The 19,226-nt window shown below is 32.6% G+C and overlaps 3 protein-coding genes across 3 annotated transcripts; all 3 read right to left on the bottom strand.

Moving 5' to 3' along the window:
- Positions 1–753: 753 nt before the first annotated feature.
- LOC134714106 (uncharacterized) lies at positions 754–8,579 on the bottom strand. The gene is made up of 4 exons (XM_063575353.1): positions 8,444–8,579; positions 5,858–5,938; positions 3,666–3,770; positions 754–948 (listed from the first exon to the last, which is right to left on the bottom strand). The coding sequence occupies exons 1-4, from the start codon at positions 8,477–8,479 to the stop codon at positions 799–801; spliced, it is 372 nt and encodes a 123-aa protein (XP_063431423.1). The 5' UTR covers positions 8,480–8,579; the 3' UTR covers positions 754–798.
- A 1,811-nt stretch (positions 8,580–10,390) lies between these two features.
- LOC134715749 (universal stress protein YxiE-like) lies at positions 10,391–13,494 on the bottom strand. Its single transcript, XM_063578148.1, has 4 exons — positions 13,303–13,494; positions 12,125–12,208; positions 11,224–11,333; positions 10,391–10,604 (listed from the first exon to the last, which is right to left on the bottom strand). Exons 1-4 carry the CDS (start codon positions 13,385–13,387, stop codon positions 10,410–10,412), a joined length of 474 nt encoding a protein of 157 aa, XP_063434218.1. The 5' UTR covers positions 13,388–13,494; the 3' UTR covers positions 10,391–10,409.
- A 1,871-nt stretch (positions 13,495–15,365) lies between these two features.
- LOC134714105 (universal stress protein YxiE-like) lies at positions 15,366–18,525 on the bottom strand. The gene is made up of 4 exons (XM_063575352.1): positions 18,383–18,525; positions 16,815–16,898; positions 16,214–16,323; positions 15,366–15,686 (listed from the first exon to the last, which is right to left on the bottom strand). Exons 1-4 carry the CDS (start codon positions 18,450–18,452, stop codon positions 15,492–15,494), a joined length of 459 nt encoding a protein of 152 aa, XP_063431422.1. The 5' UTR covers positions 18,453–18,525; the 3' UTR covers positions 15,366–15,491.
- Between the last annotated feature and the right edge of the window lie 701 nt (positions 18,526–19,226).

Below are 19,226 nucleotides of genomic sequence, written 5' to 3'. Positions count from 1 at the left end.
ATTTTTAGCCAAAGCGGTGTCAGTTTATTTTCGATTTATGAGTACGACTGTTCCTCTAGTATCTTTCGCCCTCTTTTCTTTTAAAAGTGGTCTTGTATACATTTCAACAATTTGTACGCCTGTAGACTGACCCCTTGATGTCCTGACTCTCAACAACAGGCAAATTTGCCTATTGTTTTTAATATTTAAAGGAGCATTAAGATTTTTATTTAATAGATATAGGAAGATGTGGTATTTAAGCTTATTTTGAAACACTTTTCAATTTTGATTGTCAAACTTTTCTTGCTGTGAGCGTTCCTGTTAAGAGTTCAATCATAAAATGTGCTACAGATTTCATTTAAAAAAATCACCAAGTCGATACCATTGGTGTTTGAGATTTTGACACGATGATGACTGCTGTACCCCTTTTTTGACAATTTCAGCTATCATGTATGTTTTGTTGTCATTGTCAATATAGTGGAATTTGATGCGACTGTCATACAAGTGAGAGGTTAAGCGCTAAAAACCAGGTTTAATCCACCATTTTCTACATTAGAAAATGCATGTACCAATTCAGGAATATGACAGTTGTGATTCATTTGATTGATATGTTTGAGCTTTTGATTTTGGCATTGGATTATAGGGACTTTCCTTTATGAATTTTCCACGGAGTTCCGTATTTTTGATATTATACATTTTATAGCATCATTATAAAGTTTAATTTAAATATAAAACTACTCGCTTCCCCTTCAAAACAAACAAAACATAGAAAAATACTAATTCACTATTTATTTATCAAACTTGTCTCAACACCAGAAATCAAAACACAGGACTTTTATATACCCATAGATTGGCACTTCCATGCAGACAATAACCATTAAATGACCTTAAGTCATGTTTGTAATGATCCTTAGATGCAGTTTTGAAGTGAGTTGCACGATCTTCAGTGACCATCTTCAAAACTTTTGCCTGCAAATGAATTGTAATATCATTGACACACTAAGAGGCAGCAGTTGTTTAAATGAATTACATTTTTTGTTGTAGGTAATAAAAAAAACTATTTCCAATTTTTATTTAGTTTGCTGAATATCCTTTGTGCATTTTCTTGTTTAGTATAAACATCTCTGAGAAAGATTATCTTTATCACTATATGGGAAACTGAACGTTTTCAAAACCTTATTGTAGTACAGGAATAGTGATCACAAAAAGGATGGTGATAATAATCATTATTTTGCATTATTTTTTATCGCAAACAAGACCTTTACTATTAAATGAATCGATTATCAGAAAACCAGTGCTTCTAACATATGTATTTCATGCACGTATATATTTGCAGTTCGACAATCATTTCAAATACTGTGAAAGTACTTTAATTCGTGGGTATCAATTTTCTTGGATTGAGCACTATTTACATGTTCGTGGGTTTTTAAATTCGTGGATTTTAGTTTTCTAAAATAAAAAATTAAAAATTAAAGCCATTAGAAACGAAAGGTTACAAACAGTCTGGATTGAAGGAAATAACAATATGTAACAGAACTATGAGGATATAAAATGAACACTTTATCATTCAAGCATATCAATACTGGAAACTTGACTTTCATCGATCAAAAATATTTTTTATGAAAATTAAAAGATCAAAAGTTGTGCAGTTTAGGTTGTAAAATATTAAATGGGTATAATCCTGCATGCGGTTGCAGTTCTGTGCCTGCTATTAAAGTATTCGCAGATTTGGTGTTATTCAATATATTCTCTAGATCATATTAGTAGTCAAACCTACCAATGGGGATCTTTCCCCGTTTTGATTTGGACAATTGTTGTTTTATTACGTTGGACACTAAAATTCGTGGATAAAGTCATCCACGAAAACCACGAAAATTGGTACCCCACGAATAAAAGTACTTTCACAGTAGTAAGCAGGGTAGTTGATTATCTTTATTACCCATCTAATACACCTTATCGCTTCTCACGGCTGACCCGAGATTATGTCCCGCTTGAACTATTGACGCAATACAATAATCTCTTTTCCGTTGTGGCGTCAGATATTTTGTAGTATGACGTCAAAGTTTTACGGGAACCTGTGTGATGTCCAGTAATGGCGTACAAATAGCGATAAGGTGTATAGATTTATAAATAGTAAGTTTTCATTTTAGTTTTAGTTATGATAAGAGTCTACAGAATGAGAAATACAATCGGTGAAATCGGAAACAAAATTTTCGTTTAGTGTTCCAAGCATAATTCAAGTCGATATTCATGACTATGATGTTCATATGGCTTTTCCTTTTGTAGTTTATTGTTTTACAGAATATCATAATTGCTCATGAATTAAGGTCGTATGATAATTTATAGTTTAACCATCCTCGCTAATCAGTCGCCAGTAGATCGTTGACTCATTTGCAAGTTCAACATCGTTGTGCTTCTTTGTTAAATATTTGTTTGTTTTTTTTTGTTTTTTTTTAGATTGTAACACAGTGATGACTGCTGACAAATTAACGTGTTATGTCTGTTTTGTTCACGCAGCGTTATGATCCATACATGTCAACCTCTGACAATGGGAAATCATGTCATGACATGACATGATATGTCAAAAAGCGTGTGAAAACGCGTGACGTAGATGCGGACTTGTTAATATAAATGTGGTAATGTTCATAATTTCATACAAATTTGTGAATAAAAAAAAAAATATATATTCTACTGTGAACTTTTATTGTATTAAACAGTGGTCTGTTATGTTGCTTTTAAAGCACCACCACTAGGCACATATTCAAAACAACTGCCAGTTTCAAGTTCTTCTTTGTTAAATATTTGTTTGTTTGTTGTTTTTTTTTTTTAGATTGTAACACAGTGATGACTGCTGACAAATAAACGTGTTATGTCTGTTTTGTTCACGCAGCGTTATGATGGCCGTTATCACTATCATGTAATTGCATGTGCCTGTCATACAGTGAGAAGTTTAGCGATATGAAACCAGCTTCAATCCACCAATTTCTACATAAGAAAATGCCTGTACCATGTCAGAAATATGACAGTTGTTATCCATTCGTTTGATGTTTTTTTGTCTTTTGATTTTGCCATTTGATTGGGGACTGTCCATTTTGAATTTTCTATCAGTTCAGTTCAGTATTTTTGTGATTTTACTTTTTCCTAATTTTATGGCGAAATTTCAAAAGGCTTACTGCATATTATACATTTTGTACGTTTATAGTTATCAGATCTCTTATTAGAATAAGTAAATGTTAAAAATTCGAAACTGCCTCTGTAGAATCAAACACTGTATACAAATGGTTTTTGACAAACTCTAAGTTGTATATAAAAAAATCCAAAAAGCCTTCATAGTTACATACGAAGACGATCTGATAAGAAATAAGGGGATTGGATAGAATGGTGACACCCAGATGATAACATTCGTTCTAAAATAATTTTTCAAACGGCTGAATATATCAAACTATTAAAAAAAATAGTTATTTGGAACAGTTCTACATTTTTTTAACTCCCATCTTATAGATATTTAGCAGAAAATAAAACCAGCAACGCTTATTTTATTTTTAAATCTGTATCGGCAAAGCAGAAAGAGAACTAAAGCAAAAAGTAAGAAAATCTATAATAAACCAAATAGAAGAATTGTTTCAATAATACTTATGACATTAGTCTACTATGTTATGTAGTTTTCCTACAGTATAATAAATTACCTCTACGCCCATCATTGTTAGTGTGCCGTGCATGTCAATCTGATCCTGTTTCGTAGTGTTATACATGTAACAGTCATGGTATATTTTAAGGCATAGCAGATGATTCTGAAAAAAAAGCATATTTATCAAAAGTACATCCTGCAATGTGAGTTCATGTATGGTCGTATAAAAACCACAAGTTATCTTTAGCAAGCGCGAAAATGTAAAAAAAACACACCAGAAAAAACGTAAGGACTGGTTATTATTGGTTATTCATATAAGCCAGATTTCTATGCTCTGGCTAGCACAGTGTATCCAATATACCGGATATTACCTTCGCTTTTACATAATACTTAAAATAGGCAATTCTGAAACGAGAAGTTTAATTAGGAATGCATCTAACTGTCTGATAAAATATTGTTAATTAACAAAGTGTATTACAATTGTATAGCAAAACTAGTCTATGCGTGAAAATGCTTTTCAAAGAGTATTATTGTATTGCTAAAAAAAAACTTAACATTAAAATGGATCATCGACTACCATAATATAAACGATATCAACTCTAAGGCACCAGATTCACATTTCGATATTGATATCTCTTCAGTGACGCTTTAGGCCAAAAAACACTTAAATATCCCAAATCTAAAACAACTATTGAAGAGCAAATCAAAGGAGTAGGTCCGGTAAGGACCTATTTTGGCCTCAAATTTCAGTTTCATCTGACGGAGGATTTTGACCACTTTTTAAACACGTAAGAGCATACGATACAGTTACAGTAGAGGTAGTGACGTTGCTAACGTAAAATGTTATTTTCGCGACGTCAAACTGTGACATATCGGGAAAAGATGCATTTTTCGACTGATTTTTATCATTCAAACTGATTTAATTTGAAAACGCGTTCATGGACCCCTATTTTTCAAAACGGCACTTTTTTTCATTTTGAAGGGAGATTATGTGACCCAAATTTTATAAAACTGTAAATAGAGGATTTTTTGGAATTTTGATAAACATGCAGTAAAAAATAACGTATTTTTCTCAATTCATGAACATTTGATAAAAATAAGATATTTCTGAATAAAAAAATGCGTATTTTTTTATGATACTTATAAAATACACAAATTACCGATTATTTAACAAAAAACAATTTGTGTTTATCCTTTATAACAAAATAGTTATGTCTTTCTTTCGAAAAAGAAATTACGGCCACAAATCTGAATTTTGAGCAAATCTACAAAATTTCGACCTCATTTTACTCAAAAAGTAGCACATGAAGTTATATTCTTTATACATATCAAACAGATTTAATCAGGTAAAAAATAGCCTATATGCACATTTTCATGACCTTGTAAATACAGGATCAAAACTGTATCGTATGCGCTTTAGTGTCTATTTCATATGATTCAATTAATTTATGTGAAAGATTTTAACTTATTTAAAAAAAAAAAAAACAACTTATATAGTCATTTAAAACGATCTGATTCAAGCTCAAATATGAAAAATCGACCAAATATGCAAAACAAATTACACTTTTCAGATGGTTTTTGTCAAAAACGAAAGTGGCCGCATCCGTGTTCATTCTCAATCTTTATATATATTATGTATGATCATCGAATACAACTTCCATTTCAATATTTTGGATGAACACGAATGCGGCCACTTTGGTTTTACACGGAACCCGTTTAAAATTGAACTAAAATGCTGGAATTGTGAAGATTTTAGTAATTTAGCATGATTTAATGGTGCTTAACAAACAAACATTGTTTCGGCTTCTGTCTCTGTTGAATAGAAGTCAACATAAGCATTCTTTAATTCAGATAGTTAATTTGTCTCGAGAACTAAAAATATTCTTTTGGGGCAAAAATTGCGGATATTGGTGTTTCCAAACACATCAACAATAGCTACAAGACTAGCACATTAATACAAAGTTGACCCCAAAAGGTTTACGTAGAAATTTTATTGTTGCAAAACTTTTGGTATTTTGCTTTCGGTGTTTGATTCAGAGTGTTCCGTAAAATAATCAAACTTAAATAGTGCTTCCAAAACAGCTAAATTAGATTGTGCTTAACTTTATTTTCACATCACCAGATACAATAAGATAAAATTGAAGTAAATATAAGAGTTATTCAACTTATTGTGTGACCTCACAGCTCATCGTATTACTAATTCTTTATCATATATAGATGGTTTACATCTGCAAAATATCTCATACTCACCACATTCGCAAGATATCTAAACGAAATAGCGTCATTGACAGAATGTTGTCCGTTTACGTGTACCAACAACATAATACAAATCTGCAATGAAAGGCAAACTATCGTACTACAATGTCAAACTTAATCGTTGTTGATTTATTCATATATTGAATGAAAATTATGATATAATTGTGATGTTGATTTTGTCGTTTTTATTGGCATCATATGTATAAATAAAGGCACCAGTAGTGTACCACTGTCCGAAATTCGTCAATCGATTGAGAAAAACAAATCCGGGTTACAAACTTAAACTGAGGGAAATCAAATAAAAGAGAACAACGACATAACAGAAACACTAAAATGCATCACACACAGACTCGAACTATAAGATAACAATAGCCATGTTTCTGACTTGGTACAGGACATTTTAAGAAAATGGTGGGTTGGACCTGATTTTGTGGCTAGCCAAACCTCCCACTTTAATGGCAAAATTGAACATAACACTAAAATGACAACATTGCATGACTTGACTACAATACAAATGTATGGCAGAACATACAGTACAGAGAAACACACAAATTAACAATACAATAGAACATTCCGAAAAGCTAATAGTTATAAAAGGCTTATAATTTAATACGCGCGTTTCGTCTACATAAAACTCACCAGTAACGCTCCTGTCAAAATAGCAAAGAAAGCCAAACAAAGATGAAAGTTGCGCCAAATACGGCTAAGGTTATCTGCCTGGGATAAGAAAGTCCTAAGTATTTAGAATAATGACTATATAATTGATATACATGTTAACATCGAAGTGGTGGCTAACTACAGAATAATCAAAGAGCAGATTGCTCTGAGGGATACGATTGCCGTTGTTTCATTGACGCATGTATGCATGTAGCTGGATAATATTATTTTCAAAACTAATTCAACTGCATATGTAAAATAGTTAGAAAAAAGCCAATCCCGGATAAAAGTGTAATAATAATGTAATTGGGCCTATTGTTATCACAAATGTTGGCTCAATCCGCCAAGGGTGAAGAGAGCGGGAGTGGATCGTAACCCTTGGCTAGCGAAGATGATGATTTAAAGATATACAACAACAATAAACCCTCAATAGCAGACATACGTTGAAAAGATCCCATGACTTATAAATTAATTAATTGAGTGGGAAATACAGAGCAACCATTCAATCTAAAACCCCTTGAAGTCAAGAAATCTATACGCATGCTCATAATTTCCAAAACAAACCCTGGAGCAAGAATATTTATTAATTAAATGTTTATTAAACGACCTAAATGGTTCTCTATTTCTTTATGGAAGTACAATCTCAAATATCAGTTTCATAACAGTTAGAAAAACCCCACTTCAATTCTTATATGGTCCAAGGACACAGTTATCGTCCTTTGGTTTTCGTTGTCTACGAATATAGTCCCTAGTGTAAACAGTGTATAACTTGCATGTTTTATTTGATACACTTTCTCAATTAAGTTCTTCCTATTAAATGCATGAAATATTAAGTAGGGGTATGTATTTACATGTCAAAATATTTTTGGTGCTGAATCTTTATGTTAAGTAGTGAATTGGTCCAGTTCTAAAAGGTCAAATTTTATCACGTCTGAAAGTGTCAAACTGAATTTTACACCCCCTTAACACAGAATTGTCGATATTTTGAGTTAGAGCTGGTAGAAGTTTCTATAATTTTGATATAATTTGTCTCACTGGTAGTACACTACACTGTAAAAATCTTTCTGAGAAAGAGCAGGTGCGATTTTTTTAATTTGAGTTTATAGTCTAAAAGAAATGCACTACGAAATAACTGTGTTCTCGGGCCATATGACAGAAATAGATTTATCGGAATTCAGAGAACTCTCACATTTAATCAAAACTTGGATTTCCCTCTAACGTGTTTCTAAATTTATAAAAACACTAAATATAAATACTGCTTAAATCTGATTTTCCGCGTTGTTAAAAACACGTATATAAGTCAAGGGAATTATCAAACATGAAGATTATGAAAAGAATATTATAGGAAAGTTGAATAAGTTCAATCCCTTTGTTTGTTTTTACCTTTTAAAACAAGGCAATCATAAAAAGGTGAGATATCCCTTAATGTTTAGAATAAAACGATTGACGTGAGGGCATTGCTCGGAGCCACCGGTATAAGTCTACAGATTGTTTGAAAGAAATCGTATCCCAAAAAACGAATACGTAAAAGAACATATATCACCACATAAAAAAAGCACAGCCGAACAACGCATTATATATCAGCCGAATAGATCGACGGACAATTAAGGAAGCACCAATAAATTAGAGAATCGCATAGTGTAATCTCGATAAATTTCGTTTTCCCAACCATTATTATATTTTCTTGACATACATTACACATGTACAAATTAAAAAATTTACCCACAATAAAATATAATGTGTTTCTGCGGATTACTATATACCACAAGTGATTATAGATAGTATGTTATTTTAACAACAATATACAGTGTTTTGAATGCAAGTCCCTGCGATATTGCCCTTTGCGCAATCAAATCTATAATGGCAGAACAATTTTCTTATAAAGACTTATAATTAATTCTCTTAATTTAAATGTAAACAAACCTTAAAAAAGAGACAAAAAAGTGTTACATGTCCCATTCTGTTCTGTCAATTATAGGATATCGCTTCTTATCAACAAACGTATACCAATGTCTCCCTTATCTTTATATTGGACAATGAGTTTAATGAAACGTCTCGTGTAAATGTTATCAATACAATATTACAAATTTGCTTCTAACGCCACCAGAAAATAGTTATCAAAGGTACCAGGATTATTATTTAGTACGCCAGACGCGCGTTTCGTCTACATAAGACTCATCAGTGACGCTCAAATAAAAAATATTTATTAACCCAAACAAGTACAAAGTTGAAGAGCATTGAGGATCCAAAATTCCAAAAAGTTGTGCCAAATACGGCTAAGGTAATCTATGCCTGAGATAAGAACATCAGTAAATCGTTATTGCAATATGCTTTCAGTATTATGAAAACCTTAATTTAAGTGTATTTTTAAACTTATGAAGTTCCAATTTCTTATGACTAACTACATTTTTACTATTCTATTCCATAGCCAGTAGATATATTTGGTACTATGGGGATAAATGTATCAGTCTTCAAGAGTTAATTGACAATGCGTCATACTTTTGCACAAAAGAGGGACTGAAATTGTATGTTCTCAGCTAGAGTTTTCTAATAGAATAAGAATGCATACATTGTCGTGCTTGCTTTTCTTATCCTGTCTAGTAGTGTTTGATTTAAATATGAAGAAGATATTTGTCTGGCAAACAGATGGACGGGCGGATCAGCATACACGTTGCATTACAACTCACCATTGTCAAGTTGAGTTGTGACCAAGTATGAAGCAAATCAACGCTAATACATTTCGTTCTTCCCTCGGCAGGATTGATACCCCTGCTTCAGTTGTCAACGTATATTTGTTCCACCTTACAGAAGATCCAGTGGAAACTTTATTATAAACAATGTCATAATACCTGTACCTGATGGAACAAATATTCTATACTATTTATTCCGTTCGGAACATCTACTGTTATATTTATTCCTGTGGAAGTTATATTCCAGAATAAATTTTCCATTTGGAACTTACATTATGAAGGAACTTCTATTCCGTGACAACAAGATGTAGTATTCTGACGCATATAGCTGCAGTGGCCTCACAAACTATCAACTTATATTTCATTAATAAGATATACTAAAATGTTCTTGGCATTCAAATCACAAAATGAAACAATAAATAAATGGCAGCTGGACAAATTATAATGGGCTTACATTTCGTGCGTGTTATGTGTATGTTAGACCAGAGACGTCATATAACTAGCCATCTAAGTGACCTCCGAAGAATGTTGATGGTCAAATGCCCCGATATAAACCTACATAAAAATACAAAGACATGCACGTGTAATTGCATGACGATTCATGTCTTGTGTATCTAAAAAAAAAACACGTAAATTATTATTTTATTTGTATAAGAATTATTTGGCCGAATCAGTCTACGAAATTGTTCTCGATGTCTTCCTAGTTGTAATTTTAATGTTTGACATTCTTGTTTTTTGATAACTGAACATGCTTAGCACATGTGTAATCCATCTCCAGCTAAGAGTTAAATTGAAGTTCGCATGGATACTATAATCAATGATGTTATATTTGATGCATGTGCATTATATTGTCATAAAAAACCCGCCAATAACTTCGTAGCAAAAGTATTCTACTTTCCCATACATAGCTGAATGTTTAAATTTTAACAATTTCGTTAAATTCCAAACTATTAGAAACACCAAAAATTAGCTGCAAAACAGTTATTTGAATTATAAACGCTACAACTCAACATTACGAAGCAGCAACCCAAATATAAAATCATTCCCTTTCATAGTAGCAAAGAAAAGTTTGACGGAACATTCTTCTAAACGTTTTTCGGACAAACGGATGGAGTCGAAAGGTTTATAGACACGGATTCACCGTTGGCGACACAGGTAAAAACCAATTACAAACAGTCCATCAAATATGTATATTTTAATCAATGTTTACAAATGAACACAGGAATGTTTGAATGATGGAGTATATATTCACTAACACTTCCTATAAGTGTACGTCTAATAGCCCCTAAACCTCTGCTGCCAACAACAATTACACTGGCCCCTAATTCCTCACATTTCTGAACTATTGTGTGGCCTGGATCACCACCATCTAATTGAATTACTTGTCCACCAATCTAAAGAACGAATAAAACATATATATTATTTGTATATGTATTTTCTTTATAATTAGACCACACAAATTGTAGTCTGAACAAATTAGATCAGTGTAGATACAATTTCTCAAATTGAATATTTACAATACTTTAAAAAATTTTGTAATTAGGTACACCAGACTCATCAGTTGCATGTCCGCTCGAATCAAAACGGTAAGGAGGCCAAATCGAATACGACTAGTGTTAGGGCGCATACAAAATCAGGAATTGTGGCGTATGAATAAAATATTGAAAATGATTTCAATGGAGGCAAAACTATACTTACAATTTGGAAATTAGTATGGCGTTCATTATCACTGAACTAATATATTTGTTCAGGGGCCAGCTGAAGGACGCCTCCGGGTGCGGGAATTTCTTGCTACATTGAAGACCTGTTGGTGACCTTCTGCTGTTGTTTTTTTCTATGGTCGGGTTGTTGTCTCTTTGACAAATTCTGCATTTCCTTTCTCAATTTTATCACAAAACATGACAACGGTCCTCAAATATTTCAAAAGGGACTGATATGTTATTTATGAAATTAATAATAATAAAAAAAAACAATTCGCAAACTTCTTCAGATACGACATCTACCAATTCATACCTTGTACGTGTCTAGTTTGGCTTTCAGTTTTTTACAGACCTCTTCTCCTTTCTTTCTCTCTTCGTGGTATGCATGCACAACCAAATGTGGTTCTACAGGCATCCAGACAGCTACAATTTATTAGAGCAACGATAATCAATTAGAATTTGATTCAGAACTGGTGAACTTACCAGGGTTGAATTTAACAAATACAAAATATGAATACAAAAATTTGCAGGACAATAATATATTCAGTCTAGACACACTGTAAAACCAAAAGATTATTTGTTTGGATATAAATATCCCTTATCTGTCTAAATTGTATAAATCTATTACTTTATCAACTGTTAATATATGCATATCAATTCAATAAAAAATAGCAAATAACACGCAATTGACACATTCACATATAAATATATATAGGTCTATTGGAATCGCACACTTATTTTTAGGATATTTTGTCCTTTTCGTTATACAGTTCAAAATGCAAAATAATCCAGTTTTATATGCCCACTACCATGACTATAGACAAACCAAAATACATTTCAAATAGACGTGGTTTGAAAAAAAAAGAATATGCATATGAGTACAGAGCCGCAACATCTCAAAACCCTCGCTAGCAGTGATACAGATAAAATAACACATGACCTGTGGTTGTAAATTTCTGTGTCATTTGGACTCTTGTGGAGAGGTGTCTCATTGGCAATCATACCACATCTTATTTTTTATACATATAAAAGCTTCATCCATTATAGCTTGATACTCGGTGTGAACCACGGCGACCGTACTTAGACACACAACTGCTTAATATTTCCAATTGTGACTCGAATAAAGAATTGTCACATTTGCACTCATCCCACATCCTCTTTCACACATTATGAAAAATCTGAAAATAAATAAAGGAAACAAAATTGTTACTTACATCCATATGTGTTCTGTGCTCGGTGGTGAACACAATACATAAGTACAACATCGAAGCCTTCGTGGTAAACATTCTTTACAAAAACTGAAAATAAAAAAAACACACAAAAAAGTTATTTTGAACTCATATTCATATATTGTGCTCAAAGGTGATTGATAACACAATACATCGTCGTACTCTTTGTATATATTCTGCCGCAAAAACTGTAGAAAGATGATAACAAGTGCTTCACATACACTGTATATATGAACTGGCTTACTATTTGTGGATTAAATGCGATTTCTAGTTACATGTATAACTGGTCAAACACACAGACGCTCGAGGAATGGTTCCTTCCTCTTTTATATATAAATTTATTTTGGTGTTTTTCATTTTTTTAGTTGAACTTTTCTTAAAATATGTGTTCTTGCTCTTATCGATGAAATATTACGATAAAAGTAATATATGTTGACCATGAATTCCTTTTTGTTAGAAATATAAACAAAAATTAGAAATTTACCGCTTTTTAGACCTTATTAATTTATATGCTGAGGAGGCTGGAAATATACAAATATTCGCATGTGTCTAGCGAAGAAAATGTTAAATACATTTTTTTAAATTTAAATACAGATGCTAGTATTCTTACCAAAGGTACAGTTTCGTACAAAATTCGATTGCATAAATGTTAAAAAAACGTTTTTGCCGAACTAATTTTAAGAGGTCATGTTCAAAGTTGTTTGAAAAAAAGTCTTACATTAGGTTTATTGAATAATACACAGTTATACCCAAATGAGGTTGAATGCATACAATCAACAAAATAACTTAAAGGACTTCTATCTATGATTCGTAGATTACACATTATTTATAGTCACGAATCCTTGAACATGTTGAACCTATATTGTTACTGCCTCGAAGCGTTGCATTAATGTATTTCGGGCTTATTATGACTTTCTAAACATAAACAATTTCACTGAATAGAGGTGTTATGATTTAACATGTTAAATCTCACGTATTATGTACAAAGGTGCATTTTGTCGCTTTCCACATTATAAATGACAAATTAATATGATAGAGAGGTCGTTCACATTAGTTTAAACACCGATATGACAAGTACACGTATATCGCACAAAAAGATAACAATTGTATACAAATGATAATTTTTGCGTGCGATTAACTTACATTTCGTGCGTTTTACTTACAATCTAGTGCTGCTTCCGATGCTTCACTGCCGTCCATAGCCACAACAGCAATCCTGTTAGCTGGTCCCTTTGATGCATCTGCCATTGTATCGAAAGTCGCGATAAAGTAAAACTATGATAGGTCAAGTGTGACAGTCTAAAAATAAATGTTGTCTATTGATCTCACTACAGCTGAATGTATACTGCGCAGTTTAATATTGATGTCCTTGTAGTAAATTACACAACCAGAGACACTGTGCATTGATTTGCAGTTGTGGTTTAAAAGGATGTTACTCCGCAATTACATTTTGTACAATCACGTTTTTCATCGAAATATGGGATTAATGAAATATAATAGTCTTTTATAGCAATCTAAGATAGCAATACGGTTTTTAATATTAACTTCAAAGAAAAAAGTAAAATCACAAAAAATGCTGAACTCTGAGGAAAATTTAAAACGGAAAGTCATATGGCAAACTCAAAAGCTCAAACACATCAAACGAATGGCCAACAACTGTCACATTTCTGACTTGGTACAATGTACAGGCATTACCAAATGTAAAAAATGGTGTATCAAACCTGGTTTTAAAGCGCTAAACCTCGCATCAAATTCCATTATATCAACAATGTTGTGTGAACACAATAGGTAAAAATGTTACAGATAGGGGTACAACAGCAACACGAACCCCACGAAAAACTGGGGGTGATCTCAGCGGGGTGGGGGTACGTTTTTTTCCTAAAAAAATATGGTTCTAAATCTAATGATATTAACTACATTGATGTAAAGCAGACGACAGATTTTCATCATATCGTGTCAAATTCAAAAAAAACAAAACAACATATTAATTTGATCATCGAAAAGAAAAAAATCTGTTCATGTTTGGCGCGAAAAATAAATTTCTGACTCAGACAAAAAAAAGCATCTTCCTTTTTGAAGTTAAACGGTTGCTCCCTTATATTGTTATCCAATACTTCTAAAACAGTGAGTAATCTATCTACTTACTGTTTCCTGTATACATTATACAAATAAGGAAAAAGAAAAATCACAAAAATACTGAACTCCGCGGAAAATTTAATCGGAAAGTCCCTAATCACATGACAAAATCAAATGACAAAACGCATCAAACGAATGAACAACTTGAACTGACTTGATTAAGGAATTTTTAAATGCAGAAAAATGGTTGATTGAACCTGGTTTTATAGCGCTAAACTTGTTACTTGTACGACAGTCGCATCAAGTTTAATAATATTGATAATGATGCATAAACAAAAGAAACAGACACAATAGGTAAACATGTCACAAATTAAGGTAAAAAGTATAATTCGGGAGGTCACATTCGTGAAAAGGGAACGAGATTGTAGTTACGACATAAGGAACATATCCGATATCATTTATATAACAGATGTTACATAATGGTCAACCAACTCCTGATGGCGTCCGTAAAATGAACGAAGTGATGATTTCAGCTTCCCAATGCTTCACTATTGGGAACCTGAAATCATCTCTTTTGTCGTAAAGTTTGTTTTTTAACCAATTCCTGTGTAGAAAATGGTGGATTGAACCTGGTTTTATAGCGCTAAATCTCTCACTTTTACGACAGTCTCATCAAATTCCAAATGTCTCCCACTGAAATTATTCTATTTTTTTTTTTTTTACAGAAAACAGCTACAGAACGCACGAAAAATTACCATTCTATAGCAAATACTATATATATGATCATTTAAATGTGTCTGAGTTGAGTGTGACACCATTTTCACTGAACTAGCACACATTTAGTTTGAAGGACAGCTGAAACCCGCCTCCGGTTGTGGGAACTTCTCGCTGTATTGAAGATCCATTGGTTGCCTTGGGCTGTTTGCTGCACTTTTGGTCGAGTTGTTTTATCTTTGACACATTCCTCATTTCTATTCTGTTAGAATAGCCTTTGTAGGCTCGACCCCGTTGGCCAGTAAAATTGAAATATCTGTAAGGCATTAATTCAATACTGCTTGAAGCGCTGAAATCTGTGTTTGGTTTATTTTTTTAATTTTATTTATTTTAATTGTTAAAAAATAGTATTAGTTTATCTAAAGTAAGAAAAAAATTCAGGCTATAAAACTTCTTTTATTCGTGTTACTATACATTGTATATATCGTTAGTATAAGTAAAAAATAATACATGTTGTACATAGAAGATGTGTATAGTACGGTGGTTATATTATGAGCGTTTCTCAATGGCGGCAAACAAAGACAGGACATTTTGAATGATGAATTATATAATCACTGACACTTCCAAGCAAAGTGCGTCTTATTGTTCCTAAACCACGACTCCCCATAATTATCATGGCGGCATTCAGGTCGTTAGCCTTGTGAACGACAGTATGACCAGGATCCCCTCCTTCAAGTTTAATTACTCTGGCTGTTACCTAAATTATAAAATTTATAATATAATAAAACTGATAAAAAAGTCAAAATGTTTAAAAAGAGTAGATAATGCTTATACAAAAGACGAGTGATCTTATGGCATCTTCGTTCTTTAGAAGCTTTTATTGAAAATGTATTTGATACTGCATAGCGTCTGAAAAACAAATCGAAAGTTAAAACTATATCAGAAACATATTTCGTTCCGTAATTGTCTACCTTTCCTGTTTTGATACCAATCGACCATCGTTGGTAATAACATATCGTCGGCATCCAAAAAGTCCAAAAATGAAAGTAATGGAAGCATAGAATTTTAGTATACGTTTAAACTCTTAGAAGTTCGGGGTATATACATGTTGAAACTGATATGCCGCACAGCTCTATATTTGACCTTGATTGACTGCTAAAAGTGGCTGCCAGCTTGAGTCTTGTTATTATTGGTTAGTGTTAAGATGTTCGGTCCTTCCTTCATTGGCTTATTGTGGTACTAATTGGGTTCTGAACTGTAACACTTAAAATCACAAATACTTACGTTGTGGTCTTTAAGCTTTTGTTCGATTGTTTTGCATACTTCGTTTCCTTTCCTACTTTCTTCTTCAAATGCAATCGATATTGCTCCTGGATCTGTGGGGGCCCATATTGCTATGAAAAAGAGAAAGAAAGTTTAAAAAAAACCCTGAAGCATGACCATTTTCTCCGGAGTACAAGCTTTAATCCTGTCTCATTGCTTTTTATCCATCATTTATTTTACTTTTCTTTAGTTTTGTAACCTTTAAAAAACATGCTGATCGTGTAACTAGCTGACAGAGCTAAGCGACAAATTTATGACACTTTCACACAATATATTTATTGTCTTACGTCTTTTCCTGTCGATTCAAATAAACCGTTAGTTAATTGTTTCAAGATAATATATTACTTTTAAGTCTGAAAGTCGTTTTGTTTTTAAAAGTTGTTGTATCCTGGGTACTAGTAACCAAATGTAATAAAAATTGCATCCCAACTTTAAATAAGTACGAAAAAAACCCGGATGTGTCAATATGCTTCACACTCGTACATCGACTTTTATCCGAAGTGTTTCAACTTACAATTAACAGATTTTGACCTTGTAAGAACATTCCTTGATGTATACTTACATTCATAAGTATAAACAGATCTGTGATGAACACAATGCAATATCACTATGTCGTCATTTTCTCTGTACAAATTCGTGCTGTAGACTGGAAAAAAAGAATACCATTGTATTGTGTCACATTTAAGTATTTTAGTAATCCATTTTTACTTATTATTTGCTGATTATTGTTTATAGTTTGTGCCCTCATTCCTTTCATATGTATTTGCTTAATTGGAATTACACCCCTTTTTTCGTTAGGGAGCAACCATTTGATTTTAAAGGGGGTTAGGACGAAATTAGAAAAAAGGCAGGACAGGAGTTTATAGTAAAAAAAGCAGAATGAGCAATTAATACAATCTTACAATAACTAATGTGTTTTTTTTAAACGTGAGGAGGCCAGCATTTGTAAATAAAAAATTGTATATGGAAAGGGAAGGGTCATTTCCCCAAGCGCTTGTAGTTGTTAACAGCACATTTCAGTCAGTATGTAGCTAATGGTAATATCTTGGGTTAGCTTGCTTGTTAGCTGAACCGTGAAGTCATTGATAGGTAAGGTAAACTTCCCTCCTTTTAAAGTAGCTTAGTCCTATAGAGAGATAGATTTTGTATCTGTTGGGCTAGTCTACTATTAAAGGAGGGAAGTTTACCTTACCTAACAATGACTTCACGGTTCAGCTAACAAGCAAGCTAACCAAAAATATTACCATTAGCTACATACTGACTGAAATGTGCTGTAATGCTTCTCATAAAATTATTTCCGTCTCTGCAATTTTAATGACAGATTCAAATATTGCCTGGGTGTATATTATGTACAAATCATTTTCATGTTATTTCCAACGCTATAGTATAGAAGATATTTTTATCAATTTTTCATCGCTGCTTTGTGTACCAACTTAGCATTTGTTTACTGTAATTCTTGCTTTTCACTGTCTACTATTTAAAGCAACTGATTTAAAGGATTCTTTATCATTTGTTGATCGGAGGATTATCTTTTCTATAAAAAGAACTCAGCGAACGGTTTATCATCTTTGCTATGCATTTATATGTATTGTGGTTTGTCCTTGTGGTTGAACATAGAAAGATGTCTGTTTTCTATCAGTGGACTTAACTAACCCAATGTATATACATGTACGTGTAATCTCTGTATAGTTTGGAATTTATTTTGTACAGGTACCCATTTTGAACCTGTGTTTAATTCATACCATGCAATATCCGAATTGAGATGTGATTTATGGATTATAAATAGTGTTTTATCTCGTTGATAAAACTTTATACTGGTAACTGATTATATGTTTTTTTGTTGACATTGGTCTGCATACAAATTAAAGTTTTGTTGACCAGAATAAGCTGCAGGTTAAAGAATTCACAATACGATTTAAAAACTGATTATTTCCTGCAAATTCTGTAATATTGTGTATCCATTTCAATACTTGACCAAAAGCATTTTGTACTATGAATAAACATCCAGTCACTCCACAAGTTTTTATTATCTGAAGTCGATAAAATGTTTGTGATAAACGACAAATATTGTACCTCGTGTTTGTTAGGGTATTGGTTAAATAAAGGAATAAGAAAAACTAAAACACTTACAATCAAGAGCCTTATCGGCATCTGCACTTCCATCCATCGATATTACAACCACTCTATTTCCTTCAGTCATCTTTGGTATCCTGCAGTTGATCGTTGTCAATAGGTCACGTGTAATTCAAGTTATAACGCGGCTTTTTCAAACCATATAGTAATCCATGTAGTTTAAATTTGAAATTTGCTTGATGTTAACTTGATTTTCAAGGACAAGTTAGATTATCTAAACACTACAGTTTATTATTAGAACATGACGGTGCCGCGCGTAGGGCAGTATTTGCTTACCTTCCAGGACACCTGAGAGCACCCAAGTTTTTAACGGGGTTCTTGTTGCTCAGTCCTTTAAATTAGTTTACTATGTTGTGTTTTGTATACTTTTGTTTTTCCTTTTTCGTCTTTTCCCTTTTTGCTATGGCGTTGTCAAAAGAAACAAGAAAATGTGCCAATGGAACAACTTCTAACTAATTAAAAAAATTTAAAAGGTAAATACTAAATAATAATAATTAAAATACGCCCTTCCAACACGGAGCCTCAGTTAACACAGACCAGAAAGCTATAAAGGGCCCCAAAATGACTAGTGTAAAAAAATCATATGGGATTTAATGTTGTATAAGAAAAAAAACATAAATTGCCACTATTCTATATCCTAAACGGCTTCAACAATGTGCATGCATAACCCATACCGCAAAGCAAGCAATAAAAAGCCCGAAAACAAAAATGTAAAACAATTTCGACAAGGAAACTAACGTTACGGCTTCATTAGTGTACAAAAACTATAGAAACAAATATAATATTCAGCAACAATCGACAACTATTGAATTACAGGATCCTGGCTTGTGACAGGCACATA

This window comes from Mytilus trossulus, chromosome 4 (assembly GCF_036588685.1).
Source record: "Mytilus trossulus isolate FHL-02 chromosome 4, PNRI_Mtr1.1.1.hap1, whole genome shotgun sequence".
Lineage (NCBI taxonomy): Eukaryota > Metazoa > Mollusca > Bivalvia > Mytilida > Mytilidae > Mytilus > Mytilus trossulus.
Note: the sequence above shows the minus strand (reverse complement) of the source record. Positions and strands in the feature narration are given on the sequence as shown.

Excerpts from the sequence above, each read along its gene's own strand:
- LOC134715749 (XM_063578148.1), bottom strand. The coding sequence starts at position 13,387 with ATGGCAGATGCATCAAAGGGACCAGCTAACAGGATTGCTGTTGTGGCT. Across the intron at positions 12,209-13,302 it reads ATCGGAAGCAGCACTAGATT|TTTTTGTAAAGAATGTTTAC; the intron begins GTAAGTAAAACG and ends TTTTATTTTCAG. Across the intron at positions 10,605-11,223 it reads CCAAACTAGACACGTACAAG|ATTGGTGGACAAGTAATTCA; the intron begins GTATGAATTGGT and ends TTCGTTCTTTAG.
- LOC134714105 (XM_063575352.1), bottom strand. The coding sequence starts at position 18,452 with ATGACTGAAGGAAATAGAGTGGTTGTAATATCGATGGATGGAAGTGCA. Across the intron at positions 16,899-18,382 it reads TGCCGATAAGGCTCTTGATT|TCTACAGCACGAATTTGTAC; the intron begins GTAAGTGTTTTA and ends CTTTTTTTCCAG. Across the intron at positions 15,687-16,213 it reads AAAAGCTTAAAGACCACAAC|GTAACAGCCAGAGTAATTAA; the intron begins GTAAGTATTTGT and ends TTTATAATTTAG.
- LOC134714106 (XM_063575353.1), bottom strand. The coding sequence starts at position 8,479 with ATGGGACATGTAACACTTTTTTGTCTCTTTTTTAAG. Across the intron at positions 5,939-8,443 it reads TTTTTTGTCTCTTTTTTAAG|ATTTGTATTATGTTGTTGGT; the intron begins GTTTGTTTACAT and ends CTTTCATTGCAG. Across the intron at positions 949-3,665 it reads TAACAATGATGGGCGTAGAG|GCAAAAGTTTTGAAGATGGT; the intron begins GTAATTTATTAT and ends ATTCATTTGCAG.